Genomic DNA, 21051 nt, shown 5'->3' with positions numbered 1-21051 from the left:
AGCTGATTTGTGCTAAAGCACTGGCAAGCAACATATAGGAAGCAAGGCTGTAAAAAAAGATGACTTCCCTGCTTCCGGACTTGGGATAAAACAGTGCATATTTGCCTTAACCAGATTTTCTGATGGATTCCTAAACACATATATTAGCCTAAGTTTTCAAAAAATGTTAGAATTGATCAGTGTTGGCTTAAGGCAGTGCAGAATCTTATTCTGCCCCTCAAAGTCTGAATATAATTTTTCACACCGAGGGTGGTGACGCAGGTTGCTCAAGGAGGCTGTGGATGCCCCATCCCTGGAGGCATTCAAGGCCAGGCTGGATTGGCTCTGGGCAGCCTGGTCTGGTGGTTGGCGACCCTGCACATAGCAGGGGGATTGAACCTAGATGATCATTGTGGTCCTTTTCAACCAAGGTCATTCTATGATTCTATGATTCTATGGATATAGTGGCCAAGGAGAACTTTGTTTCTGTGGCAGAAACACTATTGCACTGACCTGCTGGCCTCTGAATCATTTTAGCAAACATTAAATTGGTCTTTTAGCAAGTATTCACATTTTAAAATACTTCTGTGTTTTGCTGTAATATTCCTCTTGGTCACACTAAAAATAGAAAGAGGTAAATAAAAGGCAACACGGTGTTTGACATATGCTAGTTTTGAATTATTTGCCATTTTCTAAGCCCACTAGCAGCTGTACTCAAGCAGATGAATCAGGCAGAGCTAAAAGAAAAAGCACCATCCACTCTTGAAGGACCTATAAGAGTGGAACATGAAGAAACTTGGTAAGGTACATGGTAAAACAAATACAGTCATTTAGGCCTGAAAGTTGACGTCATATGGGACATAATTCTGATACCATCGAGGTGAGGAATACATTAGCCAGTACTATGACCTGAGAAACTGGCCTTCTTTGTAGTTTGGCTTTGTAGCTTTTGGCTTTGTACCTGTGCAAGCACTGTGATCATGATTTAACCACGTTCATGTGGCAAAAGGAAAAAATCTTCTAACAGCATCCTCAGAAACCACAGGCTTTTCCACTTCAGACAAAGCAGGCTTCCAGCTATTACATTAGATGTAAACTCACACATCCCAGTGGTCATCAGAACTGAGGAGGTTTGATCTGCCAGATTCTGGTCATTATCATCAGCCAAGAAAGGGTTTTGCAGTTATTTAATGTCAAGTCTCAAGGTCTGAAATGAAGGAGTCCTTACCCCTAAATTTAACTGTGTCCAAAGCCTGCTGGAAACAGGAAACAATACAAATCCTCTAATTCCTTACTCTGACCTAGTAGTTTGCTTTCCCGTATGACTTCAGAAATTATTTTCGCATTTCTTCTAGAGTAACTGCATCTACTACTGTATATCCAGCAACGTTTTATATATTGTTTCATCAAAAGACCAAAGATAGACGATGAAGTTCCTTTTCAGGGGAAATAGCCCCATTCTCCCTGACCTTGGAGCAGCCTGAGGAATCTACCGTAGCTCCTGAATCATGCCTGCTTTCCATCTGCAGGGCAGAAAAATAATGCTACAGAGCTTACCTCAAAGCAAGCAGCTTGGGCTTGCTGTCTGGCATTATAACGATGTTTATAAGAAAATTAAACATGCTCATTCCATCCTGTGATGTGTAATGGAAACAAATGGACTCTCCTCACCAACTAATTGGCTGGCTGGGCCTGCTTAGTCCATGCGGTCTCCAGTGAGGTAAGTGCTGAGCACTCAAAAAGCCTGAGGTAGTTTGTGTTTCATAGGAGTTAGGAAAAGAGGTGGAAATATAAGAAAAAAAAGTGGTTTAACAAGATGTTTTTAAACTGAGCCTCCCAGACATGCTCTCAGCTGGAATTGTCCTATAACAGCTGCAAATTTTGTACTGTGTTTATGGACAAATGGAAGTGTCCAGGATGAAGCCTCCCTTGGTAAAACACCAAATACCACCATGAAATATCAGAAATTTCGTCTTAAAAGTCTGTCCTTCTGCACTGCCTGCAGAAAGAAGAGCTGTGACTAGGTGCAATGGAAGGGAGTGTGACTAAATGGCTCCCAGATTTCCCAAGTTTCACAGCAAAAAGAGTTTTAGACTGAAAGTGAAGCTTTCTAACTTCTAGATATTGTTAATGTGTATTAAAAAGCTGATATTTGAATAGCACCACTGCTGCAGTTCCAGGCATTTTCCTCTTTTGTGCTCAGGACTCCAATTTTTCTCCAATATCTTCAGAGGGCTCCTCCTCTCCTTGACTGTTCTGTAGCTTGAAGTGACAGGCAGTCACAGCTCTGTTTCAACACCCATGTTTCACAAACTGCTCCTTTCAGTCTCGCGACATCTCACATCTCTGAATGGCATTCTTTATGCAACTCCTAAAGGTCACCCTGCCGCAAAAGCATTGCTCTGAAATAGGGACCTATGCCAACCCATCAGGGATGTTGTTGCACAACAGCCTCACTGCCTTCAGCTGTGGGATGGTGTGGAGAAAAATGGCAAAGGAGAGTTCTTGATTCAAAGCTACTAATAGGAAAACAAAGTGAAGAACTTTTTTGGTCTAGTTTGTGTTGTTGGGTGAGTATTTTTACTATTTATTTGTCAGAACTGTCAATTCAGATAGTCAGAGGAGGGGTAGGGTACAGCAGGATGCTGCATGTGTATCATCTTGCTGTTTATTCAAGGTAGCCCAGAGAAATTGTTTTTCCTGTTTCTGAAATAGTAAAAGTCATTCTGGGAAAGCCACCTGATGGACGCAAGAGGCGGTTATTCTCCTTTTATTATTGGCTATTTCTCAAAAACATCATGGCTAAATGCTGCTTCTTTGTTTGTTTGTTAAGGATAAATCCTAAACACCCATATATATTGGGATGTTATTCTTGGATTTGCTCTTCAAATATCTAAATATTCAATCTCTAAATATGTTAAATCAGGAAATTCCATCTTTACTAAAAAAAAAAAAAAAAAGAAAAAAAAAAGCTATTTATTTATTTATTTAATAGAGATAGACCTGTCCTCCTACAATCATTCATTCATCGCATCATTCATTCCCAACTAAGGAAGAACTTTGCAGTAAGGGTGACAGAGCACTGGACGAAGCTGCACAGGGAGTCCGTGGATTCTTCTTCTCTGGAGATATTCAAGACCTGCCTAGACACCCATTTATGCAGCCTACAATAGGGAGCCTGCTTTGCATGGGGGCTGGACTCAACGATCCCTAGAGGTCCCTACCAGTCTCTACACTTCCATGATTCTGTGATTCTGAAAATACCACCTGATTAGAAATACAGAAACTCCCTTGACTCTAATCTAGCTATTCTATTGGGAACTGAAGATCTTCGATCTCCTACAGAATCCAACCTTTTAATAGGACCAACTGTTCATATTTGAGCAGGACACTAGGAAGAACAATTTCACCTTAATTCAGTGCAATGTCTTTTAGAGGGCCCATTGCATAATTTCTCAGCCACTCTTCCAATTATTGGTAAAATGCCTACGAGATTTATTCATTCCATCTGTTCTTACATTACAATGCATTTTGACATATCACCTTTTGTGTCATTTAGTGTCACTCCAAAAATAAGAAATAAGCTGCAATCACTAGTGCTGGTATGAATTCTCACTGCTCTGCCACAATCTGATTTTAATGTGCTCCCTGTCTTTAGAGTAGACAATGCCAAATGGCACAAAGATCTGCGTACAAACCTTCAACCAGACAGAAAATGACATAAATCCATGCTTGGATTTGCTTACCGATGACTTTATGGATGTGTTAGTTTCCTTAAACATACATCCTGCCCTCTCCTTGGGCAGTCAGTGAAAGCCTGTATGGTCAGAGTTCAAGTGTAATGGTAATCTTAATTTTATCCCTTCAAAGACTGGCCTAGCATATTTTTTATAAAGAAGCAACAGCTTCATACTAGGATTAATTAAGTGGAAAAAAATACCAAAATGCAGCACAACATTTTGTCAGAAATTTAAAAAAGAAAAAACAGCAACAAGAACAAAAAAAGAAATGATTTTAACATGCACCACCAAGATGGTCTTCTACATTTCTGATTTGTGGTCCTATTCTTGCCTTAGGCCTAAATAAAACCTGGATATTCATTCTGTACAAGGAAATTTCCCAAACTTATGAATTAAAACAATTTTTTAAAAGAAGATTCAAGTTTTGAGTGGGACATGACCTCCTCTCTCTTATCTCAGTAAGAGAGCTAACAACTTTGTGCAATGCAGTTTCTGTTCTTTGTCTTGGAAAGATCAGCTTAGTTCAATACTCCTCTCTTGAGACTAAAACAGATGGGAAATGTTACAGTGCAGAGTATTACATATGGTAACAGCATTTATATTTTCAGATACATTGGGCAAAGTTAGCCCCCTTGTAACTCCATGGCTGCGGTGGATTTCCATCAGAGATGAGTAAAACAGCAGGGGGTCAAGTTCTAAACTCACATTATTCCCTGCACAGTTTTATTGATTTCCCTGTAATTTCAGAAGTTGGAAGTAAATGAAGGATTTGTTTCTTGTATTTAATATTCCAGTGATGGATTAAAGAACTCTGGCATATAGTCCACAGAAAAGAATCATGTCTTTGACTGCCAATAAATTAAAGGGTATTTGTAATTCACAAGGTCAGGGGAAAATGAAAAACCATCAGGCGACTCTGAATGCCTAGAGCATCATTAGCCTAGTTTCATCTGCAAAATGATCTGTATTCATTTACTCCTTATTCCAGTCTGTACTAATTCACCTCACATTCAGTTTGGACAGTTTGTTGAGTATAGATGGCAGTATTTCATTTTTATAGCAGATATTAATTGGCTATTTGTACGCTGGGCACAACATTCTTAGCATCAACTTGACGAGGCTACTAAAGTCAGTATTACAACGGTTTTCTCAGCGTAAAAAAGACACTTCAAATATCTCTATGAAGTCCTGAAAGTTTTCTGAATGAAGCACCCAAAAGGCCAGAGATGATTTTTGTCCCTATCGAAGATGACCAGCATTCCTGCTGCCTGCCCAGCATCTTGCACGCTTTCTGCTCAGTGAAGATAAAGATCTCAGGAGGGCTGCAGCATCTTGAGCAGGCACAGCCAGATGAATCAGTTTATTTTCTGGAATTCTTAACATGTACAGGAGAAGGAGCTTGAGCAAAAGGAAACCTGATAAATGAACAGGTTCTGTCCTTTTTCTCTTTTTTCTTTTTTACTGAAAGAAGTGTACAACACTATTTCTACAGCTGCCCTAGCAAGAAAAGAATCAGTTGGATCTGAACTCTGCTTTCCTTTTTTTTTTTTCCCCTTCTCCATATTCATGTTATTCTGTCCATGCAAAAAAGAAAGCTCTAATAAGAGGACCACCCTGCCAACAGTGAAGCTACCAAAGGGCTCAGAACATTGCACAAAGACTCTTGCAAACATTTGAGCAGATTTCAATTGCTCTTTTCAAAGACCTGCAATTCCCACTACACAGCCTATTGTTTGCTTTCACTAGAACATTCCTCTCTTAAACAACTGGCACAGTTGCTGCTCTTCAGAGAAACGAGCAACCATACAGCAGATTTAAAGACAAGCCCAGAAAAAACCACAAATTTTTAAAAGAGCCTCTCATGAACACAGAAGTGCCTTCCAGGAGAATATGAAAGCTTTTTATTTTTCACTACTTATAGCTGAAGGAGAATGTGGAAGATGGAGCTCATTCTCCTTTGAGCCTCAGTGTAGCTATTACCCTCAACATCAAAGAAATACACAGTGATGTTGCCCATATTTTCCGTGAGCTGTACCTGGGCAAGCAAACAATTTTTTCTATCATGTCCATTTGAAAAAGCAACTCCAACTTTGCTCTTGCCTCTTTCCCTAAAGGAAAATGAAAAGGAAGAAAAGAGAAAAAGAAGTGGCATAAAGTGGATGAGAAAGAATAGGGGAAAAATAGATATTCACTGCAGATGGCTTTCAAAACCCAGTCAGTGGGTGTGAATTTCAGTGGGAACTAATTACGTCCAGAAATTTTCCAAGAGCTGCCAGAGCTGGATTGCTGTGGGATGTAACTTGCAGACACAGATCATCATCTTTTGATATATGCTGCTGCAAACACGCATGGTCTGTTCCTGGGTTCTGCTGTCAGAAGTTTTTCATATGGAAGCATACTTCTGGCTGTTCTTGTAGGAGAGCAGAAGTGCCTGTGCCACCCTACAGGGTGGGATGTACAGTAACTTCTGCAGCAATGGATAGCCTTTTGTTCTGCATTATGCTGCAGGCCGCTCCGGCACTAAGTCAGATATGATCTTAAACTTCACTCCGCTGCTAGCTGTAAAGAAGCCCTGGGCTTTCAAAACAGCACACCACATTCAGCGTTAAAATATGTATGTTCTCATTATCTTTGCATTCTTCCTGTTTGATGTCCTCTGCACACTTTCCCTCCCCTGGCAGCCACCTCTTTCTTCATGGAGTATTTGTGTGATTCAAAACAAGACAAAACTGCAGACATTTTTAAAGGAGGTACTGCCTCCATTCTCCTTCTGATAGTCTATGTTTAAATGAGGGGGTGGACTTAAATGAGGGAAAATGGAAGCACTCTTAGCTAATCTGAAAGGAATCTCTTCTGCTGTCCTTTCACTAAACAAAGCCAGAAGTCCCAGAGTTGAAGTTTATCCAAACTAAAGCCAACAAACGATTGCTATTAGAGGGGGTTATATCATGTTTTCCATTGTCATTTTGACATGAAGCAGGCACAGACTTCAACTTTGCATGCTCAGAGACAAGGAGATTGTTAATAAGGGAAAATAAATAAATAGATGCAAAAGCATCCTCAAGCAAAATGAGGAGAACTTTTGCTGTGCAGTAATAAAATGAGAATAAGTAATAGTTGTTTGAAAATATAAATGCAACATAGAATTTTCTGTGTCTTTGTGTGAAAGATGTATTGCTTAGATCAGTGATGGAGCTCATTGCTCCTTGCATCCTTCTGGCATTTAAGATAGAATAAGCACAACTCTGTTGTACTTACAGAAGAAATTTTCTAACTCCTGTAACGCGCTACAAACACACTAATTTTTAAATGCCTGTGGCAGTTATCAGTCTGGCAGCCAGAACCAGAAGCAGAGTAAGGGATAATCTTTGAAGCTACTATGCAATGTCAAAGCAATGTGAGAAATATTAATGACACGGTCTCCTGGAACTTTTATTTCCCTGAAAAACAAAGTGTCTGACAGAGATGAATGGAGAAGGATCAGAGAATTCCTTCTAGATTACATAGGGACAAAGCTTCTCTTGTCATGCAAACCAAGAACAAGACAGAAGGCAAAGCTTCACAAATTCTGTGCATCAGAAGATTCAGTGTAAGAAAGACGGTCCATGAAGTAGTAGCTGTCCTGCAGCAGTAATTAAGCCATATCTAGGTGCCATTTCTATGAGCTACTGGGAAAACAACTGCACTGAGTTACCAGGTGGCATCCCTGTAACAGGGAGAACAGCACTATGAGCAGCATAGCATCAAATATCTTTGTTTCCTTGGGCCTCAGGCTGGAAATGGGCTGCAGACTGAGGGCTGGGGCTGCAGCACACCCCCTTCTGCACCCATCAACACTTCTCTCAACAGCCCCTCATGACAGAACAGAAGCAAAATAACTCTTTTATTGTATCTCTCCTGGAGATGGAATCACATCCATGCCCAGTGCTCCTTATGCACAGTACATATATCATGGCTGTACTGATGTACGGACAACTCGGTAAAGTACTGTAGCAGCTACCTGAAGGCAAAATGTTGCTGCTAAAATACCTTCATTTTAGATCCGTTTTGGTTTGAAGGTTATTCACTCATCTGCCAAAACTCAAAACCAGAAAGTCTCAGAACAGTAGAGATAAAAGTAGGCAACAGGTACTGAACCCTTTAAGCCACTTTAAGGTTGTGTAACAACAGTTTACCAAGCAACCTCAAGGAGAACGAGCCGATGTTCTTTCTGCTGAATCAGAAAGCATTTTATTCAATCCTTTTCAAGTTTGAATTTTATTTGTTGGGAATTGCCAACAATAAATTTAATTTATTCTCATCAAATTTCTGTGGTTAATTGGAAATCTAATCCAGTTACTTCAAGTCCAACAAAAAGATCTTGCTAACAACATATATTTGCTTTTGCCAGTAGTTTTCCTTTTCTAAGCTGAGATCTTCTGTGTGGTTTCTTAAGCTTAGCTAAAGCATAACAATTTGGAGTTTTAACGGACAAGACTATTGCACTAGTTTCCATTTCTGGTGGTTCTAAGGAATCATTACTTCAAACCAACAAACTAAAACATGCAACTGCCAGAGCAGCTGCCGCTTGTGCTCTTCTCCAGACTACTAACCCTCCATAAGAGTATCAAGAGCAATGCAGCTCTCAGACTGCCCACCAGCCTGGGGAAACACACTTTGTTACTTCCTATACTGGTAGGCTGAACCCTTCAACTTTGAAGAGATTGCTTTTAATCCATGCTGCTAGGCGACTGTCTGCATTACTGTTGTTACTGATCTACAGCATGCTTTCTTGATTATAAAGCTAGATATGCCCTATTTTCTGCACATTTCTGATTTAAACAAGCTATGACCATTAACACATAACTGTGAAAATAACTAGTACATCCACCACAGCCTGATTTATCAACTAGTCTGTGAAACAAAAGAAGTCATAGTAACTCCTCCCTCCCTCCCTTCCTTCTCTCCCTCCCTCCCTTCTTTCCTTCCTTCCTGCCTTCCTTCCCACCTTCCTTCCTGCCTACCTCCCTCCCTCAGTCCCTTCCTTCCTTCCTTCTTTCCCTCCCTCCCTTTCTTCCTTCCCTCTCTCCCACCCTTCCTTCTTTCCTTCCTTCCTTTTCCTTCCTCCCTCCCCAAGAGCATTAACTATGTCTAACATTCAGCCATTGTGTAAAGCTGGTATCAGCTAAGATTTTGCTAGTGACACTTTCCTATTTCAAATCTCAAAACTTTGGCAGAAGCTGGGTGAAGAAATATGACGACTTTGTAATCTGCAATATAAATAAGGGAGCAAATGTAATAGCTCTGAAGCATCACCAGTAACATCAGTGCCAGAGACAACACCTCTGCCTCTTCTCCCTTGAATAAAGCAAGAGACAATTCCAATTCCACCTCCTCCTTTAAAAACTCAGTCTGCACAGACTTGGTTTCAAATCAAAAACAAGTATGGAAAATAATGAGAGGGATATTTAATGGTCTCATTTTCCTAAGTTTAATGTCTTCCAAGGATGTGTGATCTACAGTGTGCTTAAGAAATTTGACATATTTCCAAGAATATATATATATAACGTTTTGAGGGGATGGGTTCCCCAGGCTTTCATTCAGCATGACTTCTCTACTATAGGAATGTAGTATTCCTATAAACCAGTCTGGAAAAATGGAAGAAGAGGAGTAGCCCCATGACCTTTTGTACTTTCAGTCTTCTAGACAATCTAAGAGCATGTAATTATCTGTTGATAGGTACATATTTATCATGTGCTTTTACCTTCAGAAACCTGGAGGTGCTACCACAGAAAAGATAGCCCTGACTGCCATTATTATTAGTAAATTTAAACATTCAACAAAGAATGAATGTTTGCAAGGTTGCATATAGGTAAGCGTTAAAAATTTCAGACTGGAACTCTTACTGCACCCAAGCCATACCCAGCTACTCCATTCCCCATCTAATTCTTCCCTTTTGAAAACACACAAAATAATTAAACACCTGTTTATAAGCATTCCTAATATATCACTCTTCCTTTCTGGGTGTTTTAATCTCAAACAGGGACTCAGCATAAAGAGTTCTTAGCATGCTGCCTCCTAAAGCCTACATATAACAGATTTTATTTTAAACCTGTAACTCCGAACTCAAACTAATAAGGAAGTTCAATAAGTCTTCCCTGTGATATTTAAAGATTCAATCATTATCTCAGAAATGAACTTCCTGACCAGATGTTCAAGATAATACATTACAATGAAAACACTATATTACATTAAAGCAAAAAACCTAAATGGAATAACAATGAAGGGTTTCTGACTCTGGTCTCTCCCTGCTTTTAGAGCAGATGTGTTTTCTTGATGACCTCAACAAAGTTCCTCATGGACTGCTGGGTGTGCTTAGGAGAAGCGTTACACGACAGATCACTCAGGTGACATCTACACATCTTGGCTACAGCTAAGATAGGCCCAGGTTCATCTTAGCTCCCTTCTGGGACTGTGAGGGGGATGTGCACGTGCTTCATTTGTAGCATGTGGAATCCGCCAAGTCATCCAGCCAGTTCCCCAAAATTAATGTTGTCTTCTGTAAGTCACTGTCCCTGTTAACTCTTCATGCCTAAGTTGATGATGAATGTAAGCCTGAAGACTAACACATGTTATACAAGTCACGTGGGCTGGATACGGGATGGATTTCTTCCCTGAAAAAGGATTTAGAGTTCTAATGCTATTGATACTTTTACATGCAGCAGGTAAACGTGCCTTCAAATGATGGCACCTGATACACCTTTCTGGCATTGGTCATGCCTGAAGTCCAGCTGTCAGCCGCCAGCAGACATTTCAGCCTAAACATGCTCAGAACTTTGCAAGACACAACACACATCAGAAAACCTGAACTGTTTCAAACTGACTCCATTTACAAGCTGAAATGGATTACCAGGATACATAACTTTTCTTCTTGGAAGCTGCAGAGAATTTCTTATTCCACAATATCCAGATTCCAAGCTTTTGAAGAAGTTCAATCTGAAGCTGTACTCAAACTGCCTTTCCATCTATTACAACAATTCAAAGAAACATACAGCCCAGAGTTACATCTGACAATCCTAAACTTAGTGCATACTGAGCAGTTTCCTTAATATCTTTCCAAGTCCTGTCTGCTGGCAGGCTTTCCCAAGGAAAGGAAAATTTTTTATTGACTTATATTTGATACTAACCATATTAACATTTTTCTTGACAAGAGAGAGCATTTTAGCATGTCTGGAAAGTCTATTTTGAATTGTGGAAAATGTGGTTTCCCAGTCCATCGCTGCCTTGCACGTGGATTCACAATGCCAATAACCAACAACTATAGTCTCTTTCCTCGTGAGAAAAGCAAATTGAGCAGCGTGGAAAGGAGCATTCCAAACAGAGGACAGCACTGGACAGACTAAGGGATAACTCACATTTTATCAGCCTCTGTGTAACTGCATCTCCGTAAGTAGTATGGAAATGAGCCCAGTAAGGAAATGTTACTACACCATGAAATGGGAATGTAGGAGGGAAAAGGAGAGTACTCCCTCACACTTCATTTGTATATTGTTCTTCTACCCCAGATATATAATCTCTTAAGCCAAATATGTGTTTCACTTCAGAAATGTCCAGGGACGCAACCAGAGTGAGGGAAAGAGACCTGACACACAGGAGGGCTCACTTCATTGGAACAAATAAAACTGACGTTTGTTCTTTTTATGTTAGATAATCCTTATCCCTCTGAAGTCAGAGAGATTATATGCAACACATATTTAATACAAATTATATATGTATACTTCCTTCTGCTGTAAGCTTAGAAAGAACTCAATGCATGCATTTGCTCAAATTTTGCAGTATTGTCATCACTGAGGATTACTGGAAAGCAGTGTATACCGGAAAAACAGAAATAGAAAAGTGCTAGTGTACAGTACAGTGCATTTCTTGCCCACAAGACAGCTTTCTTCCCAGCTGCCCCTCAGCACGGTGAGGAGGGCTGCTCCTGCTGCTGCGGGCGATGCAACCAGAGCTGGTTGCTGGTCTTGGGAATCCTCCTCCTTTCCAGGTTGGCCTAGGCAGGTAGCTATGCCATCAAATGGCTAAGGGAGTAACTTTTATGATTTGTAGCATACAGACCAGGGAAGGGTGTGGTTTTAAAGGCATTTGGCTTTCTTTTGCTACAGCTTATCTGGCTGCCACTAAACGAGTGATTTGTGAAGTTAGTCACTGACTTAATACAGGAATAAATACATTGCAGATCTTCTATATTTACCAGAAGGAGAAATGTTTTATCTTAAGGAAGGTCTGGTCTAAACTGCTTGGCAAGTAGGAACAGAACACATCCAAAAAAGGTCAGATATACTTGTGGAATGTCTGTTGTTTAACTTAAATAACGATAATAACGATACCACGCTTATCTCCACAGTAAGCTCAATCATCCAGTGAGAAGTATTTCTTTCCTCCCTCCAAATTCCATGCTCATGGCTGCTCAGTGGACACACACACACACACCCGCTCACACTCCTAGACCCCATGAGCCGCTGGTCAGTCCCAGGAGGGACCAAAGCAGCCTGCAGATGTGCAACAGAAACTGTCGCAGCTGCGGGAATTCTTTCACACCCCTGCTTTATGTCAAAGGAAAAATCCTGCACACTGACATATTTTCCATGTATCACTCTAAAAAAACTACCTCATCACAAATGAGGAGAACTTTTAGGCTGTTTTCTGTGCACAAATTGCTTAAACAAAGCCTCATGCTGCCGGGGGAAAAACAGGCAAGTACAAAAGAAGAGCTTCAGATACAAAGCTGGAAGCGAAGACTTAGTACTTGTGACAAATAACTTCCAGACAGCACCCAGTCAGCAGTTCAAATGCTATTCCAAGTTAAAGGAAACAGTCACAAAACTCTTCAATGTCTGTAACAAGAAAACAAGTACGAACAAGAAGAAATGCAGCACAGGCAGAGAGCAGTGCACAGTTCCCTTAGCCACAGAAAAACAGCAAAGCGAAGAGCAAACTTAGGAGGGTAAAGCACACTCCTGGAGCTTCCAGCTTCAGCGTTCACTGCCTGACTGCTGGGTTAGTGGAGGAAGAGTGTTCTGGTGAGATCTGTGAGTACATGTTTCTTACCAGCTATTAAAATGATTGGTTTAAATAAAAAATAAAACAAAAACATTAAATCATAAGAAACTTGAATTACTCACCGTCCTGTTGTGCCAAAATAACTGAGGGTTGAAACACGGCAAGAATGAGCAAACTTACTTTTTGCACAAAGCTCATCATGTCTAAATATTAGACATGAGACTCTCTGTGCAAAAAGAAAAATGGGGGGGAAAGAAAAATCTATTCAAATTAGCAACATCGGTTGTTCCCTGCCCTTCCAGCACCGGGCCATGTACAGAACTCAGCCACAAGCATTCCCCAGCTTTGGCCTTAAATAGGAAAAAAATTGGCTTACTTTACTTTTCCACCCCCTTTACTGAAATTTGAGAAGACGACCCATCCCCTAACACTAAATGAATGATTAATATTTCTTTTGGCTTTACAGAAGAATAAAGTCAACTAAACAAGATACACAGCACATCTGGAGCTTTTGTGCGTGCCTGAAGTTCATGCTGAGCCTATACACGCGCAGTTAGTGCACGCTGTGTGTGAGATGTATGGATGTGAGAAAAGGAATCCAGCCATAGCCTCCCTGGGGCAGAGGGTTTTTCATGCAAATCAGCAGTCACTGGGTACAGCCCAAACAGAATTTTTAATTCTTAGTGTGCCCCATTTGAAATGAAAGGTGAGCACCTTAGGTGACCCCACAAACTGAGAAATCTCAGCTATGCATACCTAGGTATTTTTGCTGAGGAGCCATCGGAGTTAGTGGAGGGGGGGGGGAGTGGTTAAAAACTGCAACACTTCTGTTGCGGTGCTTTTCTCACATCAGGATTTAGTGTGACATTGGGAGAAAAGTCACATTATAAAAAGTAATTTAAAAAATTATTATTCAGAGGCACTGATTTCTAAAACTAATACTTTTCAAATAATTCAGCTTCATGATATTATTATTGCATTTGGAAGAAATGCAGAACAAACACCATCTTTGTCTTTACTGTCTGCTCCTCAAACAGGAGGGCACAGCTGAAAATAAATCTACTATTTTTTATTAGCCTCATTTCTTCCTTTATTCCATGTAACACTTCACTGAGAACAAGGAGGATCAGAACATAGAAAGCTATTTCCCAAATCAGATGCCTTAAGCAAATTTTATTACAAATGTAGATTTGTTCAGAATGTAGCTTTAATTAAAAGTTTGGAGAACTCCACAATAAATGCAGAAAGCTATGTCAGTGTGCACCTCTGATAAATCAGCAATCAAATTAATTACTATTCTCAGTTAATTTACTCCAGCTGGTTAACTGCAGGAGTGCTCACTCATTTACTCTTAAGTACTGCTAAGATTACAATTAGGGAACTGTCTCTTGTCAGTCAAAATGCATTTATGCATTATATCCCAAGATCCCAAAAATCCAAATTCCAAAAATGGATTAATGTTTCTGTACGTATAAAAAAATCCAACAAAGCATCTTTTAATCTGATAGGCATTGGTCTTACTTCAAAACCTATTTATCTGAAACATATTTGCACTTTAATGGAGAAGTTCTCTTCTTCCTGGGTCACTTAGGGCAAGGCAGACAGAAACAAGTATGAAGAATTCTTAACTTAATGCCACTTTTGACATGTGCAAAGGATCTCTTCTGTGTTTACACACTCATAAGGCATGAATGGCTTCATGTATTCCAAAAGTATTACGCACAGCTTTTTTTTTTTTTAAATGAATTAAGTACTCTCAAATTGTCCATTGTATCTGTGTTAGGATGGCAGGGTTATTTTAGATAGCTTTAGTTTTTCATATGCAGTATCCTGCTACATAATAGGTTAGGTTATTTGGCTTATAAATTTCAACTAGCTGCAATAAGCAAACAGGTAACCACCTGTTCTTGAGCTACCCTGGCTGGCAAGTTAAAATGCTTCAAATCTTTATGCATATGCCTAAAAGCTGTAAACTTTCTCTTCTTTTGAAGTTATGCTCAGGACACAACTCAGAACCACAGTATCTACTAATAACTGGACTGATTTGTTTGGTGCCCTTCAATAGAGATGTATAACAGGACCAGCCCAAAGGAACATCTTCTGATTGTTTCTCTGCGTGGGTTAGCAGAACTTTTATTCAGTGACTGAAGTGCCTATCTGTGAAACTGCTTGCTGTAGTTTCCTGCCCCTGCATTCAAAATGGCTTCTATCTTCGTGGAATATGGTATAAAAAAATGGGTCAACTGTACACAGCCAAGGGTACAGACTAAAACATTAAATCAAAACTTTGTAAGTGCAAACTTGAATCCAGGCTCAAAATGCTTTGTATTTGCCCATCGCTATGAGGTTAATTGAACCTAGACATTGGATTCAAACCATTCTCAGCTATGCAATGATAGTTAAACTGAATTAACTATTTATTAAAAGTGTACTCAGATCAGTTTTCTACTGGCACTTTGTTTCTCTGTATTAACCCTTACATGTTTGTCACAGTAATTATTCAATGTACATGGAATTTCACGATTATTACATGGTAAGTGTTCACACTGAAATAGCCAAAGAAAAATGCAAGAAGTTTGACCATGGTATTTGACTTAAAGGCACTTTCATATAGAATTCTATGAATTCTTCTGCCCATTTGACAACACCAAATATTTCCTTACAGTTCCTGAGTTTATCCTTTTAAAAGATTGAGGGCAACCTGGATTGTTCACTTTCTACAATAAATTACACTCCAACCAGACTATGAAGCCATATTTCTCATGACATGCTATTTCCAGTAGGCACTGTGGAACCCATCTTCATGCTTCAATTCATACAGAAATTAATTATGAGTTTCCCAAATAGAAAAATAACCAGTATCATTTGATGATTACACCCCATAAAAAAAAACAAAATTACCCATGGGCACTAGCCTCCTTGAGTTCTGTGTTACCTTTGCTGTGTCTCATCAATGAATGGCAATGATCAGCTTCGCTGGAGATTCTCATTAACGCTAGCTTCACGTAACAATGGGTGTAGACTCGATTTTATATTACTACTGTAAAACTATGATGCAATTGCCTTTAATTACCATGAATCAATTCCTTCTTATAGGACATTCACAATTGTTTGATTTTAAGTACCTGAGCAGACAGTGCTACAGCTTGCCTTGAGTACTCATGGGCATTTCCTGAGCAGAGGCCTCCTTTTCGCATCCTCTCTGCAGGAGAAAAAACCCAGTTATCTTAATTTTTGAGTCTTGCAGGCAGTGTAGGAGTATTTAGTGGGCAGTTCTCTTCATCGGGAATGTAATATCTCAGCATCTGGATTAAACTGGAAAAAAGTATTCATATTGTATTCATATGTAATCAGAACATTCACATTTACAGAGAATCTGGAACACTTATTTGCTATTGAAGATATTTTCTCTTTACTGTGGATAACATGGAAGACACGTCAATCCAAGCACTTAATCTGAACAGTCAGTCTTCAATTTTTGACACCAGAATTATCACTATGTCAGAAACAAGAAATTTGGTTTTGTTCAGAGAAGACTTTAATGACAGTAGAGAATTGTGGAATTGAAAAAGGGGTATATGACTTTAAAGAAGTAAGAAGCTGAAAATAGAGCAAATGATGTTCAAAGGTAAAAGCAAGCAAAAATGAAAATGATACTTTGTTTAGGGAAGTTTCCTCAAACACCACATCACCAAAGTCTGGGTTAAGGTCTTCAAAGTTTCCTCCATGGACTATTATTTTCCTTGGATTGTACTTTTAGTGAACAAACACACACTGCTAAGATACATCTATTACACAGTTCTCTCTTCCAGGTCATCTTTTAGAAACAGTTGATCTATATGAAAAGCTGTACATAAAACCACAAAACAAACAAACAACCTCCTAGCACTTTAAGCCCCTCCTCTTTATCAAGTGAGGATGTACCAAGCTGTAGCCCAATATGTAGAACAAATTTAGTTGTTTCTCTTTATGCCCTAGAAGTAATGCAAACTACAGACAAAGCACTGATTACTTATAGAAAGATCACAGGAATTAAGGTAGTCTCCCATCTTTCCATTTCACTGGAATTATCTCCAAAGACAATGGGAAATATGCTTTTGAGATGAGCTTCTTCTTCACATTCTTCTGCTTTTAGCTTTGCACAGCTTCAACTCTTTTCAAAAATTAAAATTCTTTTTTTGCAGAAGTCCTCTGCAGATTAAATAAAATCCTTCTTCTGAGTCATGTTGGGAACTAACTGTCTTACAGCACAGCTGTAAAGGCTCTTAAAGTAAAGCCAACATTATGACTGCACTAGGGTGAAGCAGACAGCACCCACAGCATTTTCTCTTCACAGCAGGAGGAATGTGAGCCAAATGAGTTTAACGACCTTTGGGTGTACCGAATGCTGGGAATTCAAAATCTGTGGCCAGGGCGTGGTTTTTGTACTGAACACACACCTACTTTTGTCGCCAATGATGAAATCTGTTAATTTAGAACACTGGCGCATTGCCTTGGAGAAGATGCTCCTCCTTTTCACTGAGGTGTTAGACTTACTTTGCAAGGAATCCTTTCTATTCATCTCTAATTCAGATTTCCACTGTACAACTGAAAAAAAACCAGACCTTCGCTTTTTAAAAGAAATAGCATAATTCTACCCACTTAAAATACTTAGTAGGATTTCTGGGTAAGACTTTTGCACTCTATATATTATAGCTGTTAGATGAGCACCAAAAGTACAGAAAAATAGCAGAAAGTATACAAACAACTTAAAATAAATTTGATTGGGAGTTGATGAGCTATATTTGATTTTACATGACTGCCAAAACTCTGTTCTCCTATATCTCCAAGTATGTCAAGAGAGCAGCTTGAGATCACACTAGCATACACAGGAGGTAATCCCTATAGCACAGAATCTGTACAGAAAGCAGGGGTGCACCAGGTAAGCCCAACTGTGTTGTTGGCTCTGCTGCCTCAACTCAAAGCTCTGCAGTTCCAGACAGTACATGGAGTTCCAACAACACTCAAGTGTGCTGCACTTCAGCTGGTTCACATGGGACCTCAGAACAGAAAGGTTCCAGATTTTAGGTTTCAGGACTAGCAATCCTGCACACTTTATGAAGTTTTTTGGGATTTTCTTTTTTTGCATCTTCTAAACAAAAAAAGAACAACAACTGTAATACACAGGCAGGAGTTATTTATTTCAAATTACTGTTCCACATTTTTCAGTTCTCTGATTTATTGTTTTTCTAATGAGGGAATAAATATTCTTGTTTGAGTTTACTCAAGAGTAACAGAAGGCTATCCGTACTCATATGACTCATCTTTTGGAAAAAAAAGAAGAAAAGAATACAGGACTAAGTGTTTTAACTCTTGATCTGTTTGGAATTAACACGACTCGAAGCAGAAGAAATTAGCGAGGAAAAATTTTTTTTTAGAAAAATCTATTCAAAATGAGGGAAAACGAAGACATGAGTAGGTCAAGAGAATGCAGCAATACAAGATTCTTCTGCAAGTAATGAAATCCTGGTCTTCAAAATGAAAAAAGAAAAAAAGAAAAAAAAGATTAAAAACAAAAAATGAAATTCTGGTCTTCAAGATCAGCACTGGACTAGTTTTCCCTGAGTGGCTGCAAGAGATGGGTATGATGTTCTCTTCTGGACCAGAAGTGCTCCACGTGTCAAAAGAGCACATGGGCTTCCTAGAACAGAGAGGCAGCGCTCAGCTGCTTCTCTGAGCGGAGTGGAAGATGACCAGCCCTGCTGCTGCTGGGTGGCCTGAAAGCTGGCTCCTCACATCTGTTCTATGGGATCTCTTCTGATCCTTGACCTCGTTACATGCATTCCTCTCTTGTTAACTCTAATGTATTCTCATAGAGCCCACGATGCATCTGCTATCAGAAAGTGGCAAAAGTTAGGAATTAAGTTGTGCATTGTCATGCACAGAAGAACTCCTATACTATTGATCTGAACCTCTTTTATCATTAAGCTCTCTATTGGCTGGCAGGTTCTTGTCTTAATATCATAGAACAGAAAGTCCTATATTTTATACTCAGACATATAAAAAGTAGAAACATACCAATATTGATAGCAACTCTTCAGACAAGAGTGGGAACGTTGTTTTTTTTTTTGTTTTTTTTTTTTTTTGTTGTTTGTTTGTTTGTTTTTGTTTTTGTTTTTAGAAAATCTGGGTAAAAAGATGCCACAAAACCACCCCTCCATAATAACAACAAAGCAGTCTGCTAACAAAGTTAAGTAGTTAGAAATAATCAAGAAAACAGAATAAAAATACCACACAAGCATTCTTCTTCTTCCTTATGAACTCTGTAGCACAAATCGTAATAACAGTGGTGTGGTTCCAGCAAACACTGAATTCCCTCTTTTTTGTACTACTTTTTTGTACTCCTTTTGCCTCAGCCTATCCAAATTTCCAGCCTGCCTGTAAGCACATCCTCATCGCCTGACTGTAATGTAACTTTATGTAACTGAAATGACTTTCCATGCACAGAGAGGACTTACGTTTACACAGGCATCTATATGTTCTTAAGACATATACTTTTCTATCTTCACCATTGCCCCAAAGACCCATATAGTGGGTCTTATAGTGTGAAAACTATGCATATTGTAAATTTTGTAAATTTAATGCATTTACAAAATCTGTATTTCTTAAGTGCTTGCCATTGCTTTATTTTCCAATAGCAGCAATAGCACCCTATTTATACTGCCTTGACCCAGGCCTGGGCTGCTATTGGGCAGTCCTGTTACCCTTGTGACAAGAAAAGTATTTTTCCCCAGACGAGCTACCACATAAAATGTAAATTTACTGCCTGCCCAAAAACCTGTATTTTAACTACTCTGTGAATACAAAAATTGATATGCTCATTCAACACCCATTTACTCACTGTGTCTTAAGTAAGAAATTTTCTGTCTTAAATAAGAAATTTTCTAAAATATTCCAAAATAAGAATTTTTTCTGTATCCTTTCCTAACAATTACATGTCATGGAAAAGTAGAAATAAATATCATACAAAAAAATATACATTACTAGTAGAACAACGTAGTATTTTTGAGGTGAAAAATTTTCTTACTCCAGGATATAAAATGGGCTCTTCTCAACAGATCATTTTACACATCAGGAAACTCAAAAACTCCCATAGATTATATCAATGTTACAAGGTATGGAACATTTCTTCTCAAATGGCAGAGCACTGAATACACTGATAAGGCTGTATTGAAATAAGTCTATAAGCTAGCAATGTAATTACAGAAGCCATTTTGAGAGAAAAGAAATAGAGTATGCCTTGAAACAAAAATATACCTAATCCCACCTTCCCAACCCTCAGCTGACCTCCCCATCCTCAAAAGGATGTTTCACTAACCTCCTGATAGAGATCAGTTAAGTTCCAGGATCCACAATACTTAATTAATCTTCCCTACAGAAAATTAAAAGAAGTAGAAGCAGAAAAAACCTCTTGATGGATGCCACCAAGATATAGTGGTGTTTAGATTAGAGATCAGGTCTGGGTCATTCTTCTCTGATGCTAAACAGATATTGATTTTTGAAGTTTCTGTGTCTTGACTTAACTTTGTAGATACTGCAGGAGAGAAGAAAAAGAAATTCCTCATTTGGGAATATTCAAATCTCCCTCTCCAGAGGGAGCATCTCCTTGGCATGCAAAGAGTGCTGATCCCCAGCCATTCTCCTCTTGTCTTCCCTTGTTCCCCTGGTTGTCCTTGTTCCCAAAGCCATTCCAAGCACACAGCTGTCTGGAATTTATGAAACAAATGGACACGTACAAAGGACTAAAAATCTGACCTGCTGTTAGGAAAATCTAGGGTTTTTTGCACAACAGAGAATTAAGTTTGTTTCCATTCCCAGCACTTCTGGTCCTGTTTTTGATTTAGAAATTGCACTTCCTAATTTATAAAGGTCAGGAGGTCAGTGTTGTTATTGTACTATCTTTCCCATAAGCTGTCTTACTGTGCCTCTTTATGTCTTGTCACTGTGAACAAAAGCACTGCATGCTGTTATGTTTTCCAGCTCTCAAGATCACCCATGACCACTAACAACTGCTCAGAAAAAGGAAAAAATATTTCCTTTTGGAAGCTTAATGAAATTTCAGAGTGAAGAGTAGTTTCACGTGCCATCTCTAGATCTCTGAGAATTTATGAGGTGTCATGTTTGCATTATGGCAAACTGTAACATGAAGAAAACAGAACAAACGATGATACAAGAAGAAACACAGAATAACAGAATGACTTAGATTGGAAGTAACGTCAAAGATCATCAAATTCCAAGCCCACTGCCACAGTCA

At 39.1% G+C, this 21051-nt stretch overlaps 1 protein-coding gene across 1 annotated transcript in view; it reads right to left on the bottom strand.

Annotated features, from left to right (window-relative positions):
- Nucleotides 1-13103, bottom strand: part of COL3A1 (collagen type III alpha 1 chain) — a 51546-nt gene extending 38443 nt beyond the window's left edge. Inside the window, exon 1 of the mRNA XM_042822137.1 lies at nt 12881-13103. Coding sequence (XP_042678071.1) covers nt 12881-12959 — 79 coding nt within the window. The 5' untranslated portion in view covers nt 12960-13103. The remainder of the gene's footprint in view (nt 1-12880) is intronic.
- Between the last annotated feature and the right edge of the window lie 7948 nt (nt 13104-21051).

Source organism: Centrocercus urophasianus, unplaced genomic scaffold, assembly GCF_019232065.1.
Source record: "Centrocercus urophasianus isolate 14NV4802_14NV808 unplaced genomic scaffold, USGS_Curo_1.0 seq_20, whole genome shotgun sequence".
Lineage (NCBI taxonomy): Eukaryota > Metazoa > Chordata > Aves > Galliformes > Phasianidae > Centrocercus > Centrocercus urophasianus.
This window is presented reverse-complemented; position numbering and strand designations above follow the sequence as displayed.